This window comes from Podarcis bocagei, assembly GCF_964188305.1.
Source record: "Podarcis bocagei genome assembly, chromosome: Z".
Classification (NCBI taxonomy): Eukaryota; Metazoa; Chordata; class Lepidosauria; order Squamata; family Lacertidae; genus Podarcis; species Podarcis bocagei.
In genome coordinates this window covers 29,839,127-29,860,716 of record NC_138140.1, presented here as the reverse complement: position 1 = coordinate 29,860,716, position 21,590 = coordinate 29,839,127, and the positions used below count along the sequence as shown (strand labels likewise).

The 21,590-nt window shown below is 42.8% G+C and overlaps 1 protein-coding gene across 14 annotated transcripts in view; it reads right to left on the bottom strand.

Moving 5' to 3' along the window:
- Window positions 1-7,351: 7,351 nt before the first annotated feature.
- Window positions 7,352-21,590, bottom strand: part of TENM1 (teneurin transmembrane protein 1) — a 395,160-nt gene continuing 380,921 nt past the window's right edge. For 10 of the 14 annotated variants that reach the window (XM_081180104.1, XM_081180115.1, XM_081180114.1 and 7 more), the window contains 5 exons: window positions 20,867-20,968; window positions 18,051-18,438; window positions 16,172-17,392; window positions 12,116-12,258; window positions 7,352-9,201 (listed from right to left, as the gene is read on the bottom strand). In XM_081180104.1, the coding sequence (XP_081036230.1) occupies window positions 8,443-9,201; window positions 12,116-12,258; window positions 16,172-17,392; window positions 18,051-18,438; window positions 20,867-20,968 (2,613 nt within the window). In that variant the 3' untranslated portion in view covers window positions 7,352-8,442. The remainder of the gene's footprint in view (window positions 9,202-12,115; window positions 12,259-16,171; window positions 17,393-18,050; window positions 18,439-20,866; window positions 20,969-21,590) is intronic. The other 4 variants (XM_081180105.1, XM_081180106.1, XM_081180107.1 and 1 more) reach the window with 1 other exon arrangement.

Sequence of the window (21,590 nt, the reverse complement as noted above, 5' to 3'; positions counted from 1 at the left end):
GTCTTAAAAATGAAATATTCAAAGTACTTTGTCTTTCAAATGTCAACACATTATATAGTAACTTTTACTATTTACAGCAGGGTTGTTGTAATGGTCTTGTAGAAAATACATGCTTCTGGTCTGAAAACCAGAGCAAAATGCAACAAACCATTTCACTGCAGCCATTGAACATAAAACCTGTACAGTTATCCAGCCAGTGTTCAGAGCAGGAATACAAAAAAAGGAAATCTATTGTTCCCTAGCAACAAAGTTCAAGCCGTTATACTACAATTTCAGTAAGTTTAGAAGTGTTGTTGTTAGATAGGAATGGAAAATCTTGGCATACATTGTAAACATCATTACAATTCATGAGAAAGCAAAAACAAAGGAAAAAGACTAGTAATTGACAAAACACTGTATGCTAGGCTTCTCTTCTTGTTTATAGACACCTTGTTTATGAAAGTTTCAATGTTCTGTCATGGTTCATCATCATACATGTGAAATATTGTCAAAGACCTACAGATATACTAATGTTTATTAAGAGGCTAAAGTTCACCACTAAATCTAAGAAAAGATTGTAACTGGCAAACACATTCTCTTGGACAGATAATGTAAAATGGCAAAGGCCAAGAAAATCCCACAACAAAATTGAACTTGAGGACACCCAGTTTCTGTTAAGGTCTCTATAAGCCAGCATTTGGAAGGGCAATGAGTAGGACTGCGGACCACAGAACACGTGAAATCTAACACATTTTGTCATTGTGTGCTAAAAATTGGCTCCAGCTCTTTTGTTTCTCTCTGCTTCTGGTGATTTTGCTATTTCTCCATTACAATCTTCCTTCATACAGCAGCCAACATTATACCTTGAGCATAATTGATGGGGAAAGTGGGATACATTTTTTTTTAAAAAAACTACCCTTTTCAAATGTTGCCCTCTTTCATTTGAAGGGCAGCAGATTACTGCCGGCATGATAATATTCTTTCTCTTTAAACAAAAAACAGCCTTGCTCACCAAAGCCCTAGGTTTCAATCATATCTTAACATGATATGATGGGAAACACACTGCACTTTCTAGTAAGGTTGGAACCATCAACAGGAGATGAACACAAGGATGTATGTTCTTTAGATTGTATTACCAATGTTTTGTGTTTGCATATAACTTTGCAGACTGACCAAAGTGTTCTAATTTGCTGAATGGTGACAGATTTACTGTACTAGTTTTCACTGTCATTAAAAGACAGAATTTAGTTCTGCTGGTAGTGACATTGCTTTGGTGGAATGGTTTAGAAATATCCGGAGGACCGTGTTCCAAATGAAATACAATAGCATGAAGAGGAGGCAAGTCAAGGGTTTCAGCTAGATCACCAGGGTTCTTCCTTACATTGCTAGTCTCTTGTGATGTTGAGGTGACCCCTGTGTGTCTCAAAGGGCGGGGCTGCCGCTGACATAGGTGTGCAGAGAGGAAGATGATTCATGCTCAGCTCAATCTACTAGGGCATAGCTCAGCCTTGAGTTTTCTTGACTTGCCTCCTGCAAGCCTGTGGAACACTGAACACACACCTAGAGGACACTTGCCCTGCAGCAGCACAAAGGTAACTAACCTGTGGCCCTTCAGCTTTTGCTAGGCTCCATCATCCCTTATCATTGGGCATGCTGCTGGCTTTGGCTGGCAGGCAACACCTGGAGGGCTGCAGGCTCTCTCTACTCCTCATCTACGTACTAAGAATGGCATGCCAGTTGTCTTAAATCCAGATCATTGGCCAGGTAGGCCAATGGTCAAGGATGCTGAGAACTGTAGTCCTAAAAGTTGTGTGGACCCGAGATTGAAGAACACTGATCTAGTCTACAACCTCCAGACTCTACCGCCTCATCCCATCCTCATTCTGCTGAAGGCATCAACCAGATCTGGGAGCCAACAGGCTGCAATGTAATAGAAGATTTCTCCACCCACCCCAACTCCTTTATCACAGCAGTTTTATATTTCTATGCAAACTTTTAAAAGCACAGGCATCTTACCAGAAAAAGGGACAACGACGTATGAATTTGGTTGCTAGTTGAACCGTTCCCAACTAATCTTTGCTGCTTCCAATCTCATGTCTCCTCCACTGACCATTGTTTCCTCAAGGCTCTAATTCCACCCACTCCCCCCTCTGCCTGCGCTCTCATGTCCTTTAGCTACCCTGAAGGACCATGAACCACCGCTGAGCACTCTTGTTTCTCTGCCCTTCCTGGCTTCTAGCCCATATTAACCTTCTGCTCTTTCAACCCAGTATGAGCTTTACATCCCACCCCTAGGGCTGGTGTGATTTAAGGTTCACTCTGCATTTGGGAGTGAGCTTTCTCATCTCATCATCTTAATAGTCATATATGGTGTTATGATTTTAAATTATTTGTGTATATGGTTAATTAATACTTTGCAAATTAAAAAAGTAGATTAAGGTGAGGTAAGGGAGTGGAAAGGATCTAGCACTGCGCTCACATTTTCCTGTTCTATAGTAACCCCATTATACTTTATATATGACCATTCATAAGTGCACATGGCTGCCGTCATCTTCTCTAATTAAACTTTAGACTTCATTCCATTGCTGATTTGCCACACTTTACACACTGGGGGTCTCAGGGGCCCACTCCTCATTCAGGGCTCATCCGTACACCCACTTGTTCCGTGTTTTCTAGGCATGGATCAGAGATGTCTCCCATTTGCCCCTCTGCTTTCCCCAGGGGAAAAATGCTCTTTAGTGCTGAACTGGAGCAAATATCAGTCTGCAGAAAACTCTCCCAGGCCCATGTCTAGAAAGCACAGGACAAGTGGAAGTGTGGACAAGACCGCTGTCTCATTCTCTTGCCGACTACTACCTGAGAGCTAGTGTTCCACTTCAGTGACACCCTAGCTGCCCTCTCCAGGGTTTCAGACTGGAATGGGAGCTTCTGCATGCAAAGCAGACGCTCTACCACTGAACTACAGCTTTCCCTTAAAACAATTAAGTCTCAGCTACAACTACAGGAGTGCATTGATAAGCTCTTGCTCTCCAAGTACCTGCCTCTGCAGCCACATACTGGGGTCAGTTCAAGATGATCTGTTCATTGGGCGTTCATCCTTGTTTGCACAAAGTTTGCAAGGAGGTTATACAATGTCTGCCGTTTACTGAGTGCTTGTGAGGTTATATGATGTTGCATCAAGCAAGTGTCATCACACACATTTCAGCTGCTCCCTCTCAGAAAGATAAAGATGATGATGATGATGATGATTTTGTAGGGAGCAGGTTTCTTGTGCTTGGGTGCTAAATCTACTTTAATTGTGCAACCTGAATTTGCTGGTTGAATGCCACCTGCAAAACAGTGACTGCCTGGAAGCTGCCGCTGCTTTTCAGTGTGAGTTGCCTCCCCCTACTTTTATTTCACTTCCTTTTGTTATGATGTCAGGCATTGTGTTATGATGTCCCTACAGCATTTCCAACTCTCTGCCCCACTTCCTATACATTCTGTTGCCCTGAGGCCCTTTGTAGTTTCCCCACAATTGTCACGCCTTTCCAGTATCTTCTGCCCTCTTTGTTTTCCCTGTCTTCTGTTTCACACCCCAGTCCCTATTTCAGTGTATTCCCTCCCCTTCTCTGCAGCCATTCTTCTCTTCAAGATTCCTATTTCTGAGATGGTGTTTCTTCAACTAGTTCTCATCTCATTCTCTTTTGTTCTGCCCACTATGCTCTTCCAGTCCTTAAGATGATGTGAGGACAGACAAAACTGGAGGAATGTGAATATTTCATACCTGAGAACACCCTTCAGCAGATTGAATGTTTGCTAATATTCCAAGGCATCACAATAGTTCAGCCAATAGTAGTCAGAGGCTTTGCCACCACTGCATGAACACAAAATCTCCTAGCACATCCCATTGTAGACTATTTATTTAATTGCTCATTAGAAAGTCACTTGTGAATTTCTCCCCTACTATTTTTTTAAAAAAAATATATGAGGGGTGGGAGTAGGGAGATAAAATTGGCCAAGTGACTGAATACCTGTCTGATATCCAACTTGCCTTGACTGAACCATGCTTAAAAGGGCCAGTTGGGCTGCTTTTAGCAAGGTTATGCGAGATGGCATAATAACAGAATGTGTTTGTAAGGAGAATGTGGTTTAAAGTAGAATGTAAGTCAGTAGAAGCAACACATTCTGTACATTTTATTCTATGTATATCCTCAACCCATTTCTCCCAGAAATGGCTTGTATGTGCTTTCTGGCAATTGTACTTTCTTTACAAAGGCTGCTCACCACTTGCAGAATGGCAAAATGTCAGTAACTCATCTACATTTCCTTTTGTGCCACATTTTTAGGCACAGGTACAGGCTTTCCAGGTCTGTGTCTGAGCAGGTTTTCTTTTTTGTCCCACCACTTTCCCATGGAAAACCCATGTTTTACAGCAAAAGGCAATGGGGTTTTCCACAGATTGCCATTTGCTCTGATCCAGCAGTAAAGTGTGGGTTTTCTGGGGGGAAGCAGTGGGGCAAAAAGCAAAACAAAAAACTGCTCAGACACAGAGCTGGAAAGCCTAGAAAGTGCAGACTAAACGTAAGTGTGGATGAGCCTTAAGCCAGAATGATTCTTTGGATCAGGGTTTCCCAAACTTGGGTCTCCATCTGTTTTTGGAGTACAACTCCCATCACCCCTAGCTAATAGGACCAGTGGTCAGAGATGATGGGAATTGTACTCCAAAATCAACATAAGACCCAAGTTTGGGAAACCCCATTTTAGACTATGCATTATCTAGGCCAGGGATGGGGACCTTTTTCAGTGTAAGGACCTCACTTAATTCTGAGCAACCTTTCAGGGACCATATGTTAATGGTGGGTTAGGCCGGAGGCAAAAAAATAATAATAAATGGACAGGGCAATTAATACAAATTTGTATCTTTGTAGGGCAGTAGTTTCTGCACACTCCTCTCCATCCAGGTAAGCAAGAGACATTATCAGTTTTCAAGGATACATCCCAGCCATGCAAAAACACTCAAGGAGGGTGTGATGTAAGGCTGGTGAGGATGATAACCTGGGGTTATAAGGGTTCAAGGGCTATAAGAGAGATGCTTGGAGGTCTGCATTTGGCCACTTGAGCCTGAGGTTCACCACTGCTGGTCTGCATTCTATACAACTACATCCTTCTTAAGATTTCAAAAAGCTACAGTCTGGAAGCACCCAAAACATGTTGCTTTAAAGTGAAATCTATTCAGATGTTCTGCACAATCACCATTCATTCCTATGTACAGGATTTGCACAGAAGCTGAGCTTGGAGGGCTGCGTCCTTGACCTCAAAGTGGAAAAATAACAGGTTTTTTCCCCCTGAATTTCAGAAGCAAACATGATAAAAACATTTCTATATATCACCATCCTCTGGTGGCATGATTATTTAATTATTATTTTTCTAATCCACATTTTATATCAAACAATACCTATAAACACACCTAGGAAATTCTGTTCATTCATTGGTAAACGCCAAAGAGGAAAAAAAAAGTATTCCATTTCATTTTATGAGCTTTTGGCATAATAACAAAAATGACAACATTCAAGGCAGCATTAAAACCCATCCATGGTTGGTAATATAAAGTGCATTTCCTGCATATAATACAAATATATCTATATGGAACTCAAGGCACACACTAACGTCATACGTATTACATACTAGAAATGCACAATTTCAAGCTAATAACTATTTAAGAAGAGTTTCAAAACATTTTCTTCCCTTCTGGGTATTTTAAAGCATTTTGTTTTAAAAGGTACATCAATTCACGAGCCTCAAATGATAGGACTGCTTAAAACATTGCTAGTGTTGACATCTTAGATCAGTGCTAAAATATATCACCATGAGTGCACTTCTTACATAAAGCCCAGAAATTATTTCTGTGAATTAAAAAGTGCTTGTCTATTTTAGCCTGGTGTGTGGAGGTACTAAAATTCTCCACAATTTCATGGGGAATGACCCCCAGGTCAGAGCTAGCAATACAAGAACAAGGTACAATACTAATTATTTTGTCTGATCTCATTAACTGGATCCAATGGTGTACAGTATTTTATACCATAAAAGAACCTAAAGGAGAGTGAATTTTCCTCTGAGGCACCCTCCCCCTCCCTCTTTCCCTCCCTCCCTCCCAGATCCTACCTCCAGTGGTCAAAGATGAAGAACATCCAGAATCTGGACCACTGACGAGCAACAAGTAGGGAGAACTCAAATGTCAATGTTATTTGGTGGATTTATACCTGATGTTCATAATCAAGCCCATCCCTAACAGCTAGTTGTCACATATACCCAATATGAACTAGCTTGGGAATATAGGAGCAATGAATATTAGGATATTAACTCTCATGAACAGGCATTGTGATTAGTACTTGCTTAGTGAGGACAAATTATTAAGCACCTGCTTTCCTTGCTAAAAAAAATACATCCACTCATCTGGGCCCATTTGTATGACCAAGTTGACATTCCTGCGGTTTATTGCTGATTTTTTTTTTGCTTTTGATATTAACTGTGTATTTTACTTCTTTGTGGTTACCTTATGTTTTCTAAACTGCTTTGGGTGGCAGTGAAAGTGGATTCTAAATGCCATCATAAAGAATTAAAGAAATAAAATGAATGAGAAGTTGCAAGAAGAAATGGGCAAATATTGGTGAACTCAAAAAACTGGTTGAGTTGGACTGTACATCTGAGGGAGCAAGTGCATGGTCACTTCATCATGATGTGCCAGACTCTCCACAGTCAGGCTTTCCCATCTTTCAGCATTCCCATTTGTCATATGAAGAGGCCCTGAAGTCTACACTAAGACTGTCCTTCATTCTTTTATTTCAGAAGAGTGTCAGGGTGGTTGTATTCACTTTGATGAAACTTCTCACTTAAATTGAAAATCACTACTTTCTACCATTGATGCTGATGTGAATTGCTAATGACCAAGCCTGCAATCCTAAGCATGTCTACTCAGAAGTAAACTCCGCTGAATTCAGTGGCGCTTGCTCCCACCAGGTATGTGTGGTTAGGATTGTAGACCAAATGTCCTTATAATGCATGGCCTAAATCTAAACTTGTGAAAGACACAAATACATAAGGTACAGGGTGATAAACCAGCCACCAGCAGGCTGGATGTCACTCAAGGGACTTCTCCATTCAGCTGGAAGGATCCTTTCCTCATCCTCCCCACCCTCAGCACAATTTTTAGCTGGAAAAAGCCTCCTATTGGAGCGAACAGGAAGCATTTTTTCTAGCCTAATTGTGGCCCAGGGAATTGCAAGTGAGAATGGATGCTATGAATGGTATCTCCCTTGCTAAAAGCACCTCTCCCACACTGCTTGAGAACTGGTATCTGTGGTAGACTTTTCAAGTCCAATTGATGCATGGAAAATATAGCTACTAGGATGCTGCAGGAGAACAAAATCTCCTCCTCTCCAGCTGCAATCTCCATGAAGATCACCTTCCTCACCTGGCAATTTATCTTGAGGAAAGATAAAATGCTTTATATTCAAGATGAATTGTTGGGGGAGGGGGAGGAGAGAGAGAGTCTGCACGTGTGTGTGTGTGTGTGTGTGTGTGTGTGTGTGTGTGTGTGCTCTCTGTGTGTGAGAGAGTGAGCTCAGGGTGGCCACACACATTCTTCTTTTGGCTCCTACTTCAAAGCTGGCAAATTTGCAATAGGAATGTTAGATGAAGTGGCATCTCTATCCGTGCTTCACCATTTAGTATCCTCTGAGTTGGCAAGCAAAAGGGCATCTTCTCTCAGGTCTGTGAACATGACTGTTATCACTGCTGAGATTCCTGAAATCTGGCTTGCCACTTTTTAACTGCCCACAGAGTGAAACAATTTGTCCTATAAGGCAATGACTAACAATGGTTTATCTGCAATTTATTAAGAAGGTCATGGCGTGACAACACCCTACCTATGAGGTGTGAAGTATAGAGGGCCGTTTTTCTACTTGGCTCAAAGTATTTTGGGGTGTTTCTTATACCCTGGAGTTATGCCTGAAGGCCCCTTAAAAGCATAGCTTGTGAAGACTGCTTGGTGGATGAGTTGTCAGTTAGACCAAGGAACAAAGGGTGTTGGCCAGACCACAAACATATTGTATGCAAGTTATTAAAATTAACAAAACTGTGTCCTGAAGAGGGAAAGATAGAACACACTCAATATTTTGCCCATGTGAACCATTTCCAAATGAAATTCAACACCAAGAACGCCGCTTCCAAATGTTGAAGGCAGCCACCCTAGAACTAACAATCATTGCCATCTCCCAAAGAGTTTTAAACAAACGATATTAAAATACCATCTTCTGTCACATTTAAAGGCAGTTGGATATGTTTCCCCCCTCTATATTTATATATACACAGAGTTCTGATCTAGAAAAACCAATACAATAAACCTTTACTTTAATGTTCTTTTTTAAAAACAGGCAGTCTTTGGTGATGCAAAGGCAGAGATCGATGTCTTTTGTTTGTTTGTTACCTCCTGCCTATTTCACTCTGTCTCATAAAGTGAATATTGTTGGCACTGTCAGAAAGTTCTAGATACTGCTCCACAGACAAAACAAAATATCCATCATAGCCCTGTACTTTCCCTGTGCTTAAAAGCTGCTGTTTCTCCCCCTCTGTCCAAGCCCGAATACCTTCTTCACCATCTTGGAGTCGCCTTTGTTCCTTAGTCCAAGCTTGAGCCACAGCTCTCTGCCTGGCAACCTCCAAGACATGGTTCTTCTCTTCTTCCACAGTAGTCCCGTATCGAACATTAAAGCACAGAGAGCCGTGCTGGAGCTGGATATCAGCAAACCGTCTAGTCCTGCCATTGATGATGGAAGTCATTTGTGATACTGTGACGTTGACACCGTTCTCCAAAATCCGACGTCCCCCGGTGTTGCCTATCACTGCAAGGTCTTCTTCCAGAGACCCAAGCTTGATGAAGTAGTGAGTGTCTCGCCCATCTATTGTAAAGTGCAGGTCCTCAAGATAGTGAGCATTGTTGAGGATGGCAGCGATACGGCGGCTGTCTTCATTCGCCACCCCAATCACATCAGCTGTTACCACACCATCCTTGATGGCAAATTTGATACCTTTCCCAAAAACTGAGGGAACTGCAGCAAATCTGGGCAGCTTTGCTTTCTCCACACATCTTCCATTGCTGTATTTGGGGGTCATGGGAAGCTGGTCCAAGGAAATGAAGTTTCTGAGCTGCTTCTGTAGTTCACACTGAATGCCAAGTATAGTCTGGAAAAGAGAAGATGCATGGCATATGAAGGTAAGGTTTTTGGAGTTGTTAGAGAAACATACAATAGGTTTCTATTGTAACAACGTAACCTGGTTCACACTTCACTTTAAACTATAGTTATCTAATGGTTAAAGGTTAATGTGCAAGGTACACGTTGCACATGATGGAATGTGGGTGGCACTGTGGTTCAGCGGTTCAAATCCCCGCGACGGGGTGAGCTCCCATTGCTCGGTCCCTGCTCCTGCCAACCTAGCAGTTCAAAAGCACGTCAAAGTGCAAGTAGATAAATAAGTACTGCTCCGGCGGGAAGGTAAACGGCGTTTCCGTGCGCTGCTCTGGTTCGCCAGAAGCGGCTTAGTCATGCTGGCCACATGACCCAGAAGCTGTACGCCGGCTCCCTCAGCCAGTAAAGCGAAATGAGCGCCGCAACCCCAAAGTCGCGACTGAACCTAACAGTCAGGGGTCCCTTTACCTTTACAGTGGTACCTCGGGTTAAGAACTTAATTTGTTCTGGAGGTCTGTTCCTAACCTGAAGCACCACTTTAGCTAATGGGGCCTCCTGCTGCTGCTGCTGCGCCGCTGCTGCACAATTTCTGTTCTCATCCTGAAGCAAAGTTCTTAACCCGAGGTAATATTTCTGGGTTAGTGGAGTCTGTAACCTGAAGCGTATGTAACCTGAGGTACCACTGTACTGGTGCACATGGCTAAAGTTGTGGGTCCTTCACAATCCTCCCTGCCCCTGCTGCCACACTTCCAGGAAGTGTTGCAGAATTCCAGCAATACTTCAGGGTATGCACTTCATGAGAAAATAGCATAATGGGATAAATCAGGGTTTGAAGCTGCACTGTAAGAACAGAGGCAGCTGAGGACTCATCCACATCATTTGTCCTGCACTTTCTAGGCACAGCTTTGTGGTTTAAAATGCTGTGTTCATGTGGTTTCTGTTTACCCCAGTGCTTTCCTTGAGAAACCCACTCTTTAACACTGAACCAGAACAAACCACAATTCAGGTTTTCCGCTGATCAGTGTTTGCTCAGATTCAGAGGTAAATAGTGTGTTTTTGCAGGGAAAACGCCAGAGCAAAACAAAAACATCACACTTTAAAGTGGGGACTTGTGCCTAGCAATGCAGCACAAAACGGAATCTGATTCTACTTCTCTTTGCCTCTCAGGTACCCTCTAGTGCATGGGTAGGCAAACTAAGCCCCGGGGGCTGGATCAGGCCCAACCGCCTTCTAAAATCGGCCCGTGGACAGTCTGGGAATCAGCGTGTTTTTACATGAGTAGAATGTGTCCTTTTATATAAAATGCATCTCTGGGTTATTTGTGGGACCTGCCTGGTGTTTTTTTTACATGAGTAGAATGTTTGCTTTTATTTAAAATGCATCTCTGTATTATTTGTGGGGCATAGGAATTTGTTCATCTCCCCCCAATATATAGTCCAGCCCCCCACAAGGTCTGAGGGACAGTGGACCACCCCGCTGCTGAAAAAGTTTGCTGACCCCTGCTCTAGTAGTTGTCTTACAAGATCACGATTTGCATGTGGACATTTACAGATCTGTGCAGCAATGCCTTATGTTATATGCCATTGACTTGAGCATTTTCAACTATATGTGGTTGAAGATGGGCTGGTTGGAATTGGGTAAGTCAAATGCCAAGCAAGGTGCTCTTTGTGCCAGATCCACTTAGGAGGTACCTGGCATGAGAATAGCTTTGTTGTTGTTGTTATTTGCATTTGTTAGCTGCTTTATCTTGCCCAGGGAAACCCAAAGCAACTTACAACCGAATAACCAAACAGGCACCCACCCACCCCGCTCACAAAGCAACATTGAAACCAAGAGGAAAAAAGAAGAAATGCATGAAAAAATACCCCACCCACTTCTAAAAGGCCACAGGTAGTTAAAGGCAAAAGGCCTGGTTATAAAGTTTTTGCCTGGCTCTCCGCCTTGCTTGCCAGGCAAGACCCACTCAGTGCACCAGCTCTGAATGGTTCTCACAAGATCTTGTGAGGCAGCTGAGTTCCAGCAAGATCAGTTTTCCAGAGCTGGCGTGCTGAGCACCATGCCTTGTGGCCCAAGCAAGGCAGAAAGCTCGAAAGTTCTTTTCACACTGGGTTACCCATCATGAAAAGAGCTTTTAAGCTCTCCACCTTGCTTGGGGGGTGGGAGGAGAAGGGGAAGGCCCTTTCAGCATGCTGGCTTTGAGATGCTGCTGCAAGATTTCACAAGACAATCCAAGGCCCCCCCCCCCGATCTGATGAGAGCATTCCAGAGCCTTCTAGAGCTCAAATCAGAATGAATGCTCAATAAACAGTGGAAATCAAATAACATCCATATTATTTTGTGTAAACAAATCAGGATGGATGCTTAATAAAAAAAGGCTGTCAGCAGAGGTCCTTGTCTTCTCTTCCCTCTGTATGGAGAATAAAGTGATCCCATAGGTTACAGAACTAGGATATATCTGTTTTAGAGTAAGTGACATAATAAAGTTACTACAGTGGTACCTCGGGTTACATACGCTTCAGGTTACAGACTCCGCTAACCCAGAAATAGTACCTCGGGTTAAGAACTTTGCTTCAGGATGAGAACAGAAATCGTGCCCTGGCGGCGTGGCAGCAGCGGGAGGCCCCATTAGCTAAAGTGGTGCTTCAGGTTAAGAACAGTTTCAGGTTAAGAACGGACCTCCAGAACGAATTAATTACGTAACCAGAGGTACCACTGTATGAGATTGTGGAGCTTAAGGGAGGAAAATGTTTTGCCCCTGATGGTGCCTGGGGCATCTTGGACCATGGGAAGCCTGCACCCCTGCCCTCCAACATAAACACCAATGGTGGGGTGAGGAAAAAGGAAAATAAAAATGTATCCTGTTTCCCCCCTAGAATTCACATAATGCAGGAATGTGTCTTTTTGCTAACCTTTCCAGGGTCCCACTCTTGGGTCTTTGTTTGAAGCTGTACAAGTTCATATGTTGTCTCCATAGCATCCACTTCTGGCTTTGGGAATCCCGGGAGTACATTGTGAAGCTGAAACCCAAACAACTCAAGCCAACTTCCAATGTCTACAAATAAAACCAAACAGAATACGATTAACATGCTGAAGTCAAGAAGTACTGTATGACAATCATAGAAAAAACAAATAGGGCTGCCATACGCCTGGAATTTCCTGGACACAGCCGGGATTTGGCCCTCATAAACAGCGCCTTACATGTCTGGGAAAATCTGGATGTATGGCAACCCATGTTGGCAGTGTAGATTTGTATTTCCTTTAAAAAAGCTAAGTTGAGATTTTTGCAACTTTGCTAAACAATTTGGCTACAAAAAAGTTCAACCACTTTTGTGTCCGGATTTTCACTTTTTGAAACCCTACAACTATAGAAAGAAGAGATTCAAGTCTTAAAGAATAATATTTCAAGCCTCTTCCTTCTTTGGCTGCTCAGATATGAATCAAAAGGTGCTGTAGACAAGGTGACAGGGTGGAATATTCAGAAGTGTTGCATTTCCCATAGCTGAGTGATATCTGGAATTATATTCTAACTTGTGGCCGTGTACAAATATAAGGTCATATGTGTTTTAAACGCCTGCTGAAAACTTTTCCATTCCACCACGTCTCTATTCAGGCATATGTATATTTCCACAATGGCTAATTGATGTCTGTTTTTAACATTTCTATATGTTTTTACTGTATGGTTTTATGCATTTTTATTTTAAATTGTTTTGCTTTATTTTTATGAAATAGCAGTCTATAAATATTTTTTATAAATGAGCAACCCAAAAAAGAGTAATTTTGAATGGAAAAATAACAGTGGGGAGAAGAGGTGCTTAACCCTTTTCTACATACATGGCTTGCAAGGATAAGCATGTATCTGGATGCTCGGGGGAGAGGGATGGAAGCAGCTTGTTAGCAGCAATCTGAAGTGGGAAAATTGGTGGCAAGGAATGGTTAGGCACACTCTTCCACTGCTGATTCTCCACATCAAATCACCTGCTGCTGAAGTTGCTTTCATTTAATTCTTGAAAAGTGGCTGTTGAAAGATGTGTTACATTTTCATGTAACTTTCATGTTAGGTCACATAGAGCTGTATCATGGGAGAAGTCGAGTGACAGGTACAGGATAAAAAATGTAGGCGGCAACCTGCATTTGGTGGAAGCAATTCTGTTTCCATTGCACTGCCCAGCTCTGACCAAAACTACCTTATCTCATCTCCCTGTCTGCTGTTCTGGAATTTTATGTAATTTATTACATAATAATTCTGTTATTCCACACCATTCATTTCAATGAAAATGGGGGCCAGGAATGTAATCGATTACGTATCACTTGCAGATTGAAAACAACAGCAGCAAACAAGGGTGAAACTTGAAAAAAAATATTGTGGGGTCCAGGTAAGCACCACCCTGCATAATCAATTATATGACGCAGTGCATACGCACCATTTGAAAAGGAATGTCCATTAATATTGTGGGGGCCCAGCCCCCTCAAATGTTTACTGTGGGGGGCTAAAGCCCCCATGGCCCCTAGGAGCTGGAAAATATGAATTGTATAAACGGGATTGGTTTCCATTCTGGATGGAAAATACGAATTGTATGAACTGGATTGATTTTTCTGCCTGCTGTAGCAACTGCAATTCCATAAAATTCAAATTGCAATACAGTAAAACCTGATTTAAGAAAGAAAAGAAGCAATATGATCAATATGAGTATTTAATGCACTGGATTTGCCATTTCCCATCCTGATACACAAACCACCTGAATGAAGATTGTGGACCACAGTTTGGGAACCCCTGGCCTTCCCCCAGGTAGGCAATAAAATGGGGAAGAACATGCCTGCATACTGCCTTAAATACCTGGGATATTCAGTGAAATATGACTTTAGTTTGGTATACTGGTTTGCTGTTGATATTTCATTCTGCAACGCTGGATTGCTTTTTTCATTTTTCTGCCCCCCCCCCCTTACCTTCTTTTCCGGTGTCTACATTGTTTTTGCATGTAACAAAAATTCAATTAAAAGTTTAATAAATTAAAAAAAACCTGGAAGGAAAGGTGGTATAAGAAGCTCCATTCCAACTATGTTAATGATTTCTAGTTTTAAAACTTTTATGCAGTAATTTTTTGTGCTGTAATCTTTTATAGTTTGTGTTGTGTGATTTCAGAGGAAAGCCTTGCTCTTGCCCCCTGCTGTTCATTGTTAAAGGCCTCTGGCTATACAAATTAAATTGACTGATTTCTTAATTCATTTTGTTTCAAAATTAATCAGAGATCCAATGAAACTGTTTACAGAAATTGTCTGAACATATTCACAAGATCCACTGTCATAAAAGCATTGGGGGAGCCTTTTCTAGCCTGAGGGAAGTGTTCCATTCCAGGGACCACATGTCAGGCCTGGACAGGGCCGGAGGCAAAAGTGGGCGGAGGTAACATTTACATCGGGTGGCACTGTGGGTTAAACCACAGAGCCTAGGGCTTGCCGATCAGAAGGTTGGCAGTTCGAATCCCCGCAACGGGGTGAGCTCCCGTTGCTCGGTCCCTGCTCCTGCCAACCTAGCAGTTCGAAAGCACGTCAAAGTGCAAGTAGATAAATAGGTACCGCTCCGGTGGGAAGGTAAATGGCATTTCCGTGCGCTGCTCTCGTTCGCCAGAAAGCAGGTTAGTCATGCTGGCCACATGACCCGGAAGCTGTACGCTGGCTCCCTCGGCCCAGAAAGTGAGATGAGCACCACAACCCCAGAGTCGGCCACAACTGGACCTAATGGTCAGGAGTCCCTTTACCTTTTTACACTAAGGTAGTTTTCACACACACTTTCTCTCACACCCCTTTCCTAGCTATATCCAGGCGGACTAGAGACTTTGTAAGAGTTCAAGGACATATTCCAGTCAGGCAAAAATACTTTCATTATTTATTATTTATTTCATAAAATTTAAAGAAAACCGTTTGATTGTAAGAAGCCGTTTACAAAAAAAGACAGCAAAAAATAATAATAATAAATTACAGCCCTACTTTAAAACATGCAAAAGGAAAAACAAACAAACAAACCTAAAACTAAAGCAGATTATAAAATGACCTCAACTTTCGAAGCATCTGGACAGGCTAGCAATAATGTTTTTAGCAGGCGCCGAAAAGAGTAAAGTGAAGGTGCCTGCTTGGTCTCAAGAGGCAGGGAGTTCCAAAGTACAGGTGGCGCCGCACGAAACAACTGAGTTCTTACAAATGCGGAATGAGCATTAAGTGGCACTTGCAGCGGTGCCAATTCCACCAATCCAGGTGGTTGAGTGGATACATGTGGGGTAAAGTGATATTGTAGGTAAAGTGGTCCCAAGTTGTCATATACTAAAAGTACCGTATTTTTCGCTCCATAGGGTGCACCTAGGTTTTTTGGGGGGGAAATAAAGGGGGGGGGAAATTCCCCCAGGCGCGGGGCTGGGGCGGGGGAAGCCCGAGCTTCCCCTGACCCCAGCATCCAGAACAGGCTGCTATCCACAAGCCTAGGGAGCCCGGCGGAAAGTCGCGCCGGTCTCCCCAGGCTTGCGGATATCTGCCCAAAGCCCAGGGCGCGCGTCGGGATGCAGGTAGCTCTCCGGAAGCCTGGGGAGACCGGTGCGACTTCCCGCCGGTCTCCCCAGGCTTCCAGAGAGCTGCCCAAAGCCCGGAGAGTGAGAGGGGTCGGTGCGCACTGACCCCTCTCGCTCTCCAGGCTTCAACGAAAGCCTGCATTCGCCCCATAGGACGCACACACATTTTCCCTTCATTTTTGGAGGGGGAAAAGTGCGTCCTATGGGGCGAAAAATACGGTAACACCTTGAACTTCTGTGCATGAAACAGGCTCAGTGGTTTGCGTGTTCTGCAGAGAGTTCCAAAGGCCATTCAGAGAGGCTTGGAGGATCCTCTTTAGCTCCCGGGCCTTAGGTTACGCACTCCTGTCATTAAAATTTGAACCAGAAACTACCCTCCCCCACAACCCAATTAAATAAATGCTTTACCTGTTGTGTATTTAGCCACATCTTGGATTCTGCCAGCTGGATAATTATTTTCAAATGCATACAGATTAAATGGCTTGGGGTTGTTCTTCAGTTCTTCCCAGATATGGTGGTTTGGTGTTGTCCAGCGCCCAGCGATGACGTCATAATCTCTTTGCCCCAAGTGCACCAGTTTAGTGAGTGAATCATACAACCCTCCATGGAAACCTATAATGAGCTCAAAATCTGAATTTGTGTCCTGATAGATCTCTCCATAAGGGGTGTAAAGAATTTCTTTTATCACTTGACCTCGACTGCTGAAGATAGCTAAAGGTGTGCCAGTGTTGTCACAGGCAACGTAATATTCTTCTCCACTGCTTAATTCCATGGCTATTAGGTGACCCTGAAGGTCGTAATATAAGGAAGTTATTTCTGAACTGCTGTGATTGTATAAGTGAGTAACTCTTACTGGATTGGAAAGGTCCGCATAGAAGAATTGGAGGTGTTGTCCTGAACTTGATTTGCTGGCCACCCTTCGCCCCAGCCCATCGTAGCAATACTGGATTGTCCACCCAGAAACCCTGTTGTAGGCTCTGTTCAGAAAGCCATTAGAGGTGTACTCAAAGATGTCATTTCCTCTTTGTTTGAGGAAACCATCCTCGTCCATTTTGTACTGAATGTCCCCCAGCCTTGTGATACGATCTCTGAGATCGTACCTCAGAGGAGTAAGCCGAGCGCTGTTTCCGTGGCTAAGTAAATTGATATTTCCATTGAGGTCATAGCTGTAACGCCACTGGGTTTTGTCATTCACAGACACAGTTTGAAGTTGGCTATCAGCATCATATTCATAAGAGTATCTTGTTATGTTTGCATCGACTCCAACTCGGATGTCGCAAATCACCATGCGGCCCATGTTGTCATACTGAACGGTCATCCAGTAGGCAATGGATTTAAGGATTTCGTATTGCACTTCAATCACTTGGCCATTGGCACTAAAAAATTTGGTATGCTTCATAGCAGTGGTAGTTATAACTTGGTTTAAGTCGTAATTGATTACGCTGAACTTTCCGAATTGTTCAGTTTTACCAGACACATCAACGTAGCGATACAGATCAATAGGGAGAGGGGTTTCATTTATCATGGCCTGCATGCTGGTTACCCTAAAGTTGTTGTAGCTGTAGTCAAATCTGGCGTTCACAAGACCTTCTTCACTAAATCTGAATATCTGGCGGCCAATAAGTGGACCTACATATAAAACATTGGGGAATTGTTTAAGGAGAAGGAAAACAGCACAAAAGTAAATAATAGTAATAATGATGTAATAATAAAACAAGACTGCCTGAAGGACTAGCTATACTGGGGTCATCAATATGATGTCCACAAGCCCCAGTGTGGTTGCCAGTACCTCCTATGGCACCTGTAAAAGTACCTCAGTCAATATCCTGTCAAAAATCTACCACTGGTGAGAGGCCAGCTCTTTCTGCTCAGTTCTTATTTATGGTGGCTTGGCCTTTTCTACAATGAACAACCCCCTCCCTCTTAATATACCCACATTCCACTGGAATGCAGGGCTGGATATCCACCCTCCAATCTATTAACAGAGGCAAAAGCAGCTTCTCTCTGTCACTAAACATGGTGGTGACTGCTGTAGGTTCCTTTTCCCCATGATGGAGTGGTGGCTACCATTTTGTGGTCCCATTTTTTTTCTTCTCTTTCAGTTGTGGCAGCCATTATGCCATGCTCCCATACTAGATGGGCTAAAGGTCATCGTAATATTATTATTATTATTTTTTTAAAAAACCTTATGGTATTGCGTTTTTAACTGTGCAGTGAAATGACTAATATATACCACAAATATATGACACAAGCACAGCCCAAATAATAATATATCGTTTCAGCCTACCTGTTTGCCTGTATCTGATGGTGCAAATAAATCCATCATGCATCAAGTGTATTGTTTTAATAACACCTGATGACTCTTCATAAGTAAAGGAGACTTGTGTGGTGTCATAAAGAATCTCTGACAGTCTGGACTGCTTGGTGTATTTGTAAAGAACCCTGCGCCCTGTACCCGGGTAGAGGGTCTGCAGAAGTCGTCCGTCTCTGGTGAAGTCCTGGATGAAAGATGCACTGCTGTCTGGTGGGGAATAGAGATTGCGGAAGTATCCAACAGACAGCATTGTCTGAAAGCTGTGGCGTACCATACTTGGCATGGTGACAGATAGTAGGTAGTCTGACTGGTCATACTCAAAGATGTAACGACGCTGACTATGCAGGAGAAGCATCACAGACTGAAAGAAAAAACACAGAAACAACAAGCACAATGACTTGCAAGCAATGGTGGCAAATCTGTTGATTTTGGTCACTCTCAGTTTCCCATTTTTCTGATATTGGGCTCAGTTCTCCAAAAAAATTCTCTCCCTCTCTCTCTCTCTCTCTCACACACACACACAGACAAAGTCGTAATGAAAATTTGTCAGCGTTTTAGTGCAAGTATCTCCTAATAAACACCTTTTTGAAGGGCTATTTCTCCCAATATAATGTATTTTTGTATGTCATTTTCACAAATATATATATTTACCACAGTCTATGCATTTTTGTATGCATTACTCGGCTGTAGAAGGTGCATTGCAAAATTCAGAGAAGTATGAACTTTGAAGGCTGGTTGTGCTTTGGCTTGTGAATGTGGAGAAGTGTGAATTATGGAGATTCACTGTTAAATGTGAACGGAATCGAATTTTTCACCTAACCCTACTTGCAAATGAGTTATAACTTTTTAAAAAATCTAATTAAGGAATCCCATGACTAGTTACGTGTACCAATGAAAGCAACATAAAACCACTCAGGTTTCAGAAAGTCATCAAAAGGTGAGTTTGTATCATGAGCACAGAGCAGCAAAATAAGTATCGATCCTCCCCTTCATTTCATTTGAACAAGCTCTAGTGGCTTCTTGATCCTGTAAGACACTGAGCATTCCTAATTCATTCCCTTTCCAAGTAAAACTGGCTGGTTTAAGAGGCTTCAAAGTGAGTCTTAGTACACCACTGCTGCAGCATCTGTCAATGAATCGGGTGCATCAGGAATGTTCAAGCGGTGCATGTGGGGAAAGCTTTTGCTAACACTATCCATGGAGCTTGCTTTTCAGACATTGAGGCAGATGGTGGTGTGTATCAATGGTGTTGTATCCCGTCTCTCTGAAATGTCTGAAGCTGCTTCCAGAGACAGACTAAACTATAGGCCCGTTTTCGGCTCACAAATATTTACATGTTTGCTCCTTTTGCTGCACAGACCAAACAAGCAACAAAAGATGACATTGGTTCCCAACCTGGGGCCTGTGAAGGCCTTCCCTGGTGCCTTCCCATCCCTTTTGTTTAAAGTAAGTCTCTAGCCCTTGTAGAAAGTTATGAAACAAACAGTGCCAGCAAAAGGCAACATTCACAGCATACATTTAAAGCATACATTTAAAACAGTACGGTACCACTCTAAACAGCCATGGCTTCCCACAAAGATTTCTGGGAGCTGTAGTTTGTTAAAGATGCTGATAATTCTTAGGGCCCCCCTATTGCCCTCCCAGAGCTACAATTCCTATATTCCCCATGAAGGATTGGCTTTTAAACTGCTCTGGGAATTGTAAGACTGTGAAAGGAACTGGAGTCTCCTAATAACTCACAGCACCCTTAACAAAATATAACTTCCAGAATTATTTGGAATGGAGCGATGATTGCTTGAAGTGGTGCTCTCTCCAATCCAGACCAAAATATCTAGAGTTGAAGCTCTAGGGCTGGCTGAAGGCAAGGTGTTGCTGCTGCGCCGCCCTATACGTCAGTTGTTGGGCAGGGAGGTTGAGCAGCCTAAATGAAGCCCCGTTGTGCCTCAGGTCTCTTTGGGGCTTCCTCAGCCATCATTGACATCCTCTTTGGGCTCTGGGGAGGATCTCCTCGCGAGCCACAAGAACTCTCCAGTTCTTTCCTGACATTTCCTGGTATGATTCTATTTATTTATTTCCCAGAGTCGCATATATACACATGGTTGCACGTGAGTAGAACACACGTACTGTAAGCATGTGGGTGGGTGTGCCTGTAATTGAGAGGCCTCTGATGAGATGTCCTGACATATTGTAATTCTCTTCAAACAAGAAGGAGTAGTAGATAAGGGTGATGGAACTGGAGGTTTAGGCAGTGTTTGCCCGGTGTAGATTTTCCAGTGCAGATTACACTCCTCCCTGGAGCTGCTATTAGCTGAGGAGAGGAAATATGTGGATCCCTTTATAGTACCTGTATGCTTACCACTCTACAACTAATAGCAGCTCCAGTCTGTGTGCCTAGACTTAACCCTCTTCTTTTGGCTCATCCAAACCTCATGTGGATGTTTATAGGGCGGCAGTGGTGGTGGGGAGATTTCAGGAGATCATAGATCTCTCATTATAACAATTAGCTTGTCCCTGTTAAGTCCCTTCCAGGCACTGGAGGGAGTTGGGATGACTGAATTGAGCCTTCCTGTCCACATTCCTGAAACACACACAAATATATGAACAATTGTTAGAAAACTTAATGGGACTTCTCTCAGGACTGTCTTTTCAGCTCAACAAAATGCACGCAAACGTACTGAGACAGAATACAGATAGAATACAAGTTGGCTCAAGTCAGACACCATCCCAAACCATAGTTTGTACCAACTATAGTTTGGAACCCAAACCATGGTTTGAGTTTTCAAACATACCACAGGCAGACCCTGGTTTAGGGCTGCTTGTCTGCCTTCTTTTTTCATCCTCTCAGCACTCAGCTTCATAAGTTTACTCCCGTCTCTGTTGTGCAGCAGTCTCTGGAGGTAGAGGTGACCATTAACTACAGTTAGTTAATTCAGACATCGTCTCATATCATAGTCAGCACAAACCATGGTATTTACCTATGCCAAACCATTGTTTCTAATTCTGTCTTTTCCAGCCAGTCACAAACCATGGCTCTCAGTTTTGGAAATCACACCAAACCATAGTTTTACTTTATCCACATTTAGATGTGATGTCTGAACTGAGCCTATAGGTAGTTTTGGATGTGGTGGGATCTCTTTATCAAGACTTATTTTTACCAGGAAAGGGAATACAGAATCTACTCAGGTGCTTACATATTTTAAAAGGGGTTCTGGAAATCCATGTTTAAGAGAAGGAAATCTTCACATATGTATTTTTTTGTTTGTTTGATAATTATTAAATGCAAAGCAGACATTTGGAAATATTTTTTACAGTGAATGCTTTAAAAAAAATCTGTTTCAGGAAGGAAGATTGTTAAGAACCTTTTAAATAAGATTGGGTTTATTATCATTGGAATTGTGTAAATATGAGGAGTTCATATCTGAAATGTGTATTAGGCTTAGGGATCCACAAATTCACACACCAGCTTACCATTAGGTAAGTGCCTCTACCCCTTAGTGAACAGGACCCCGGGCA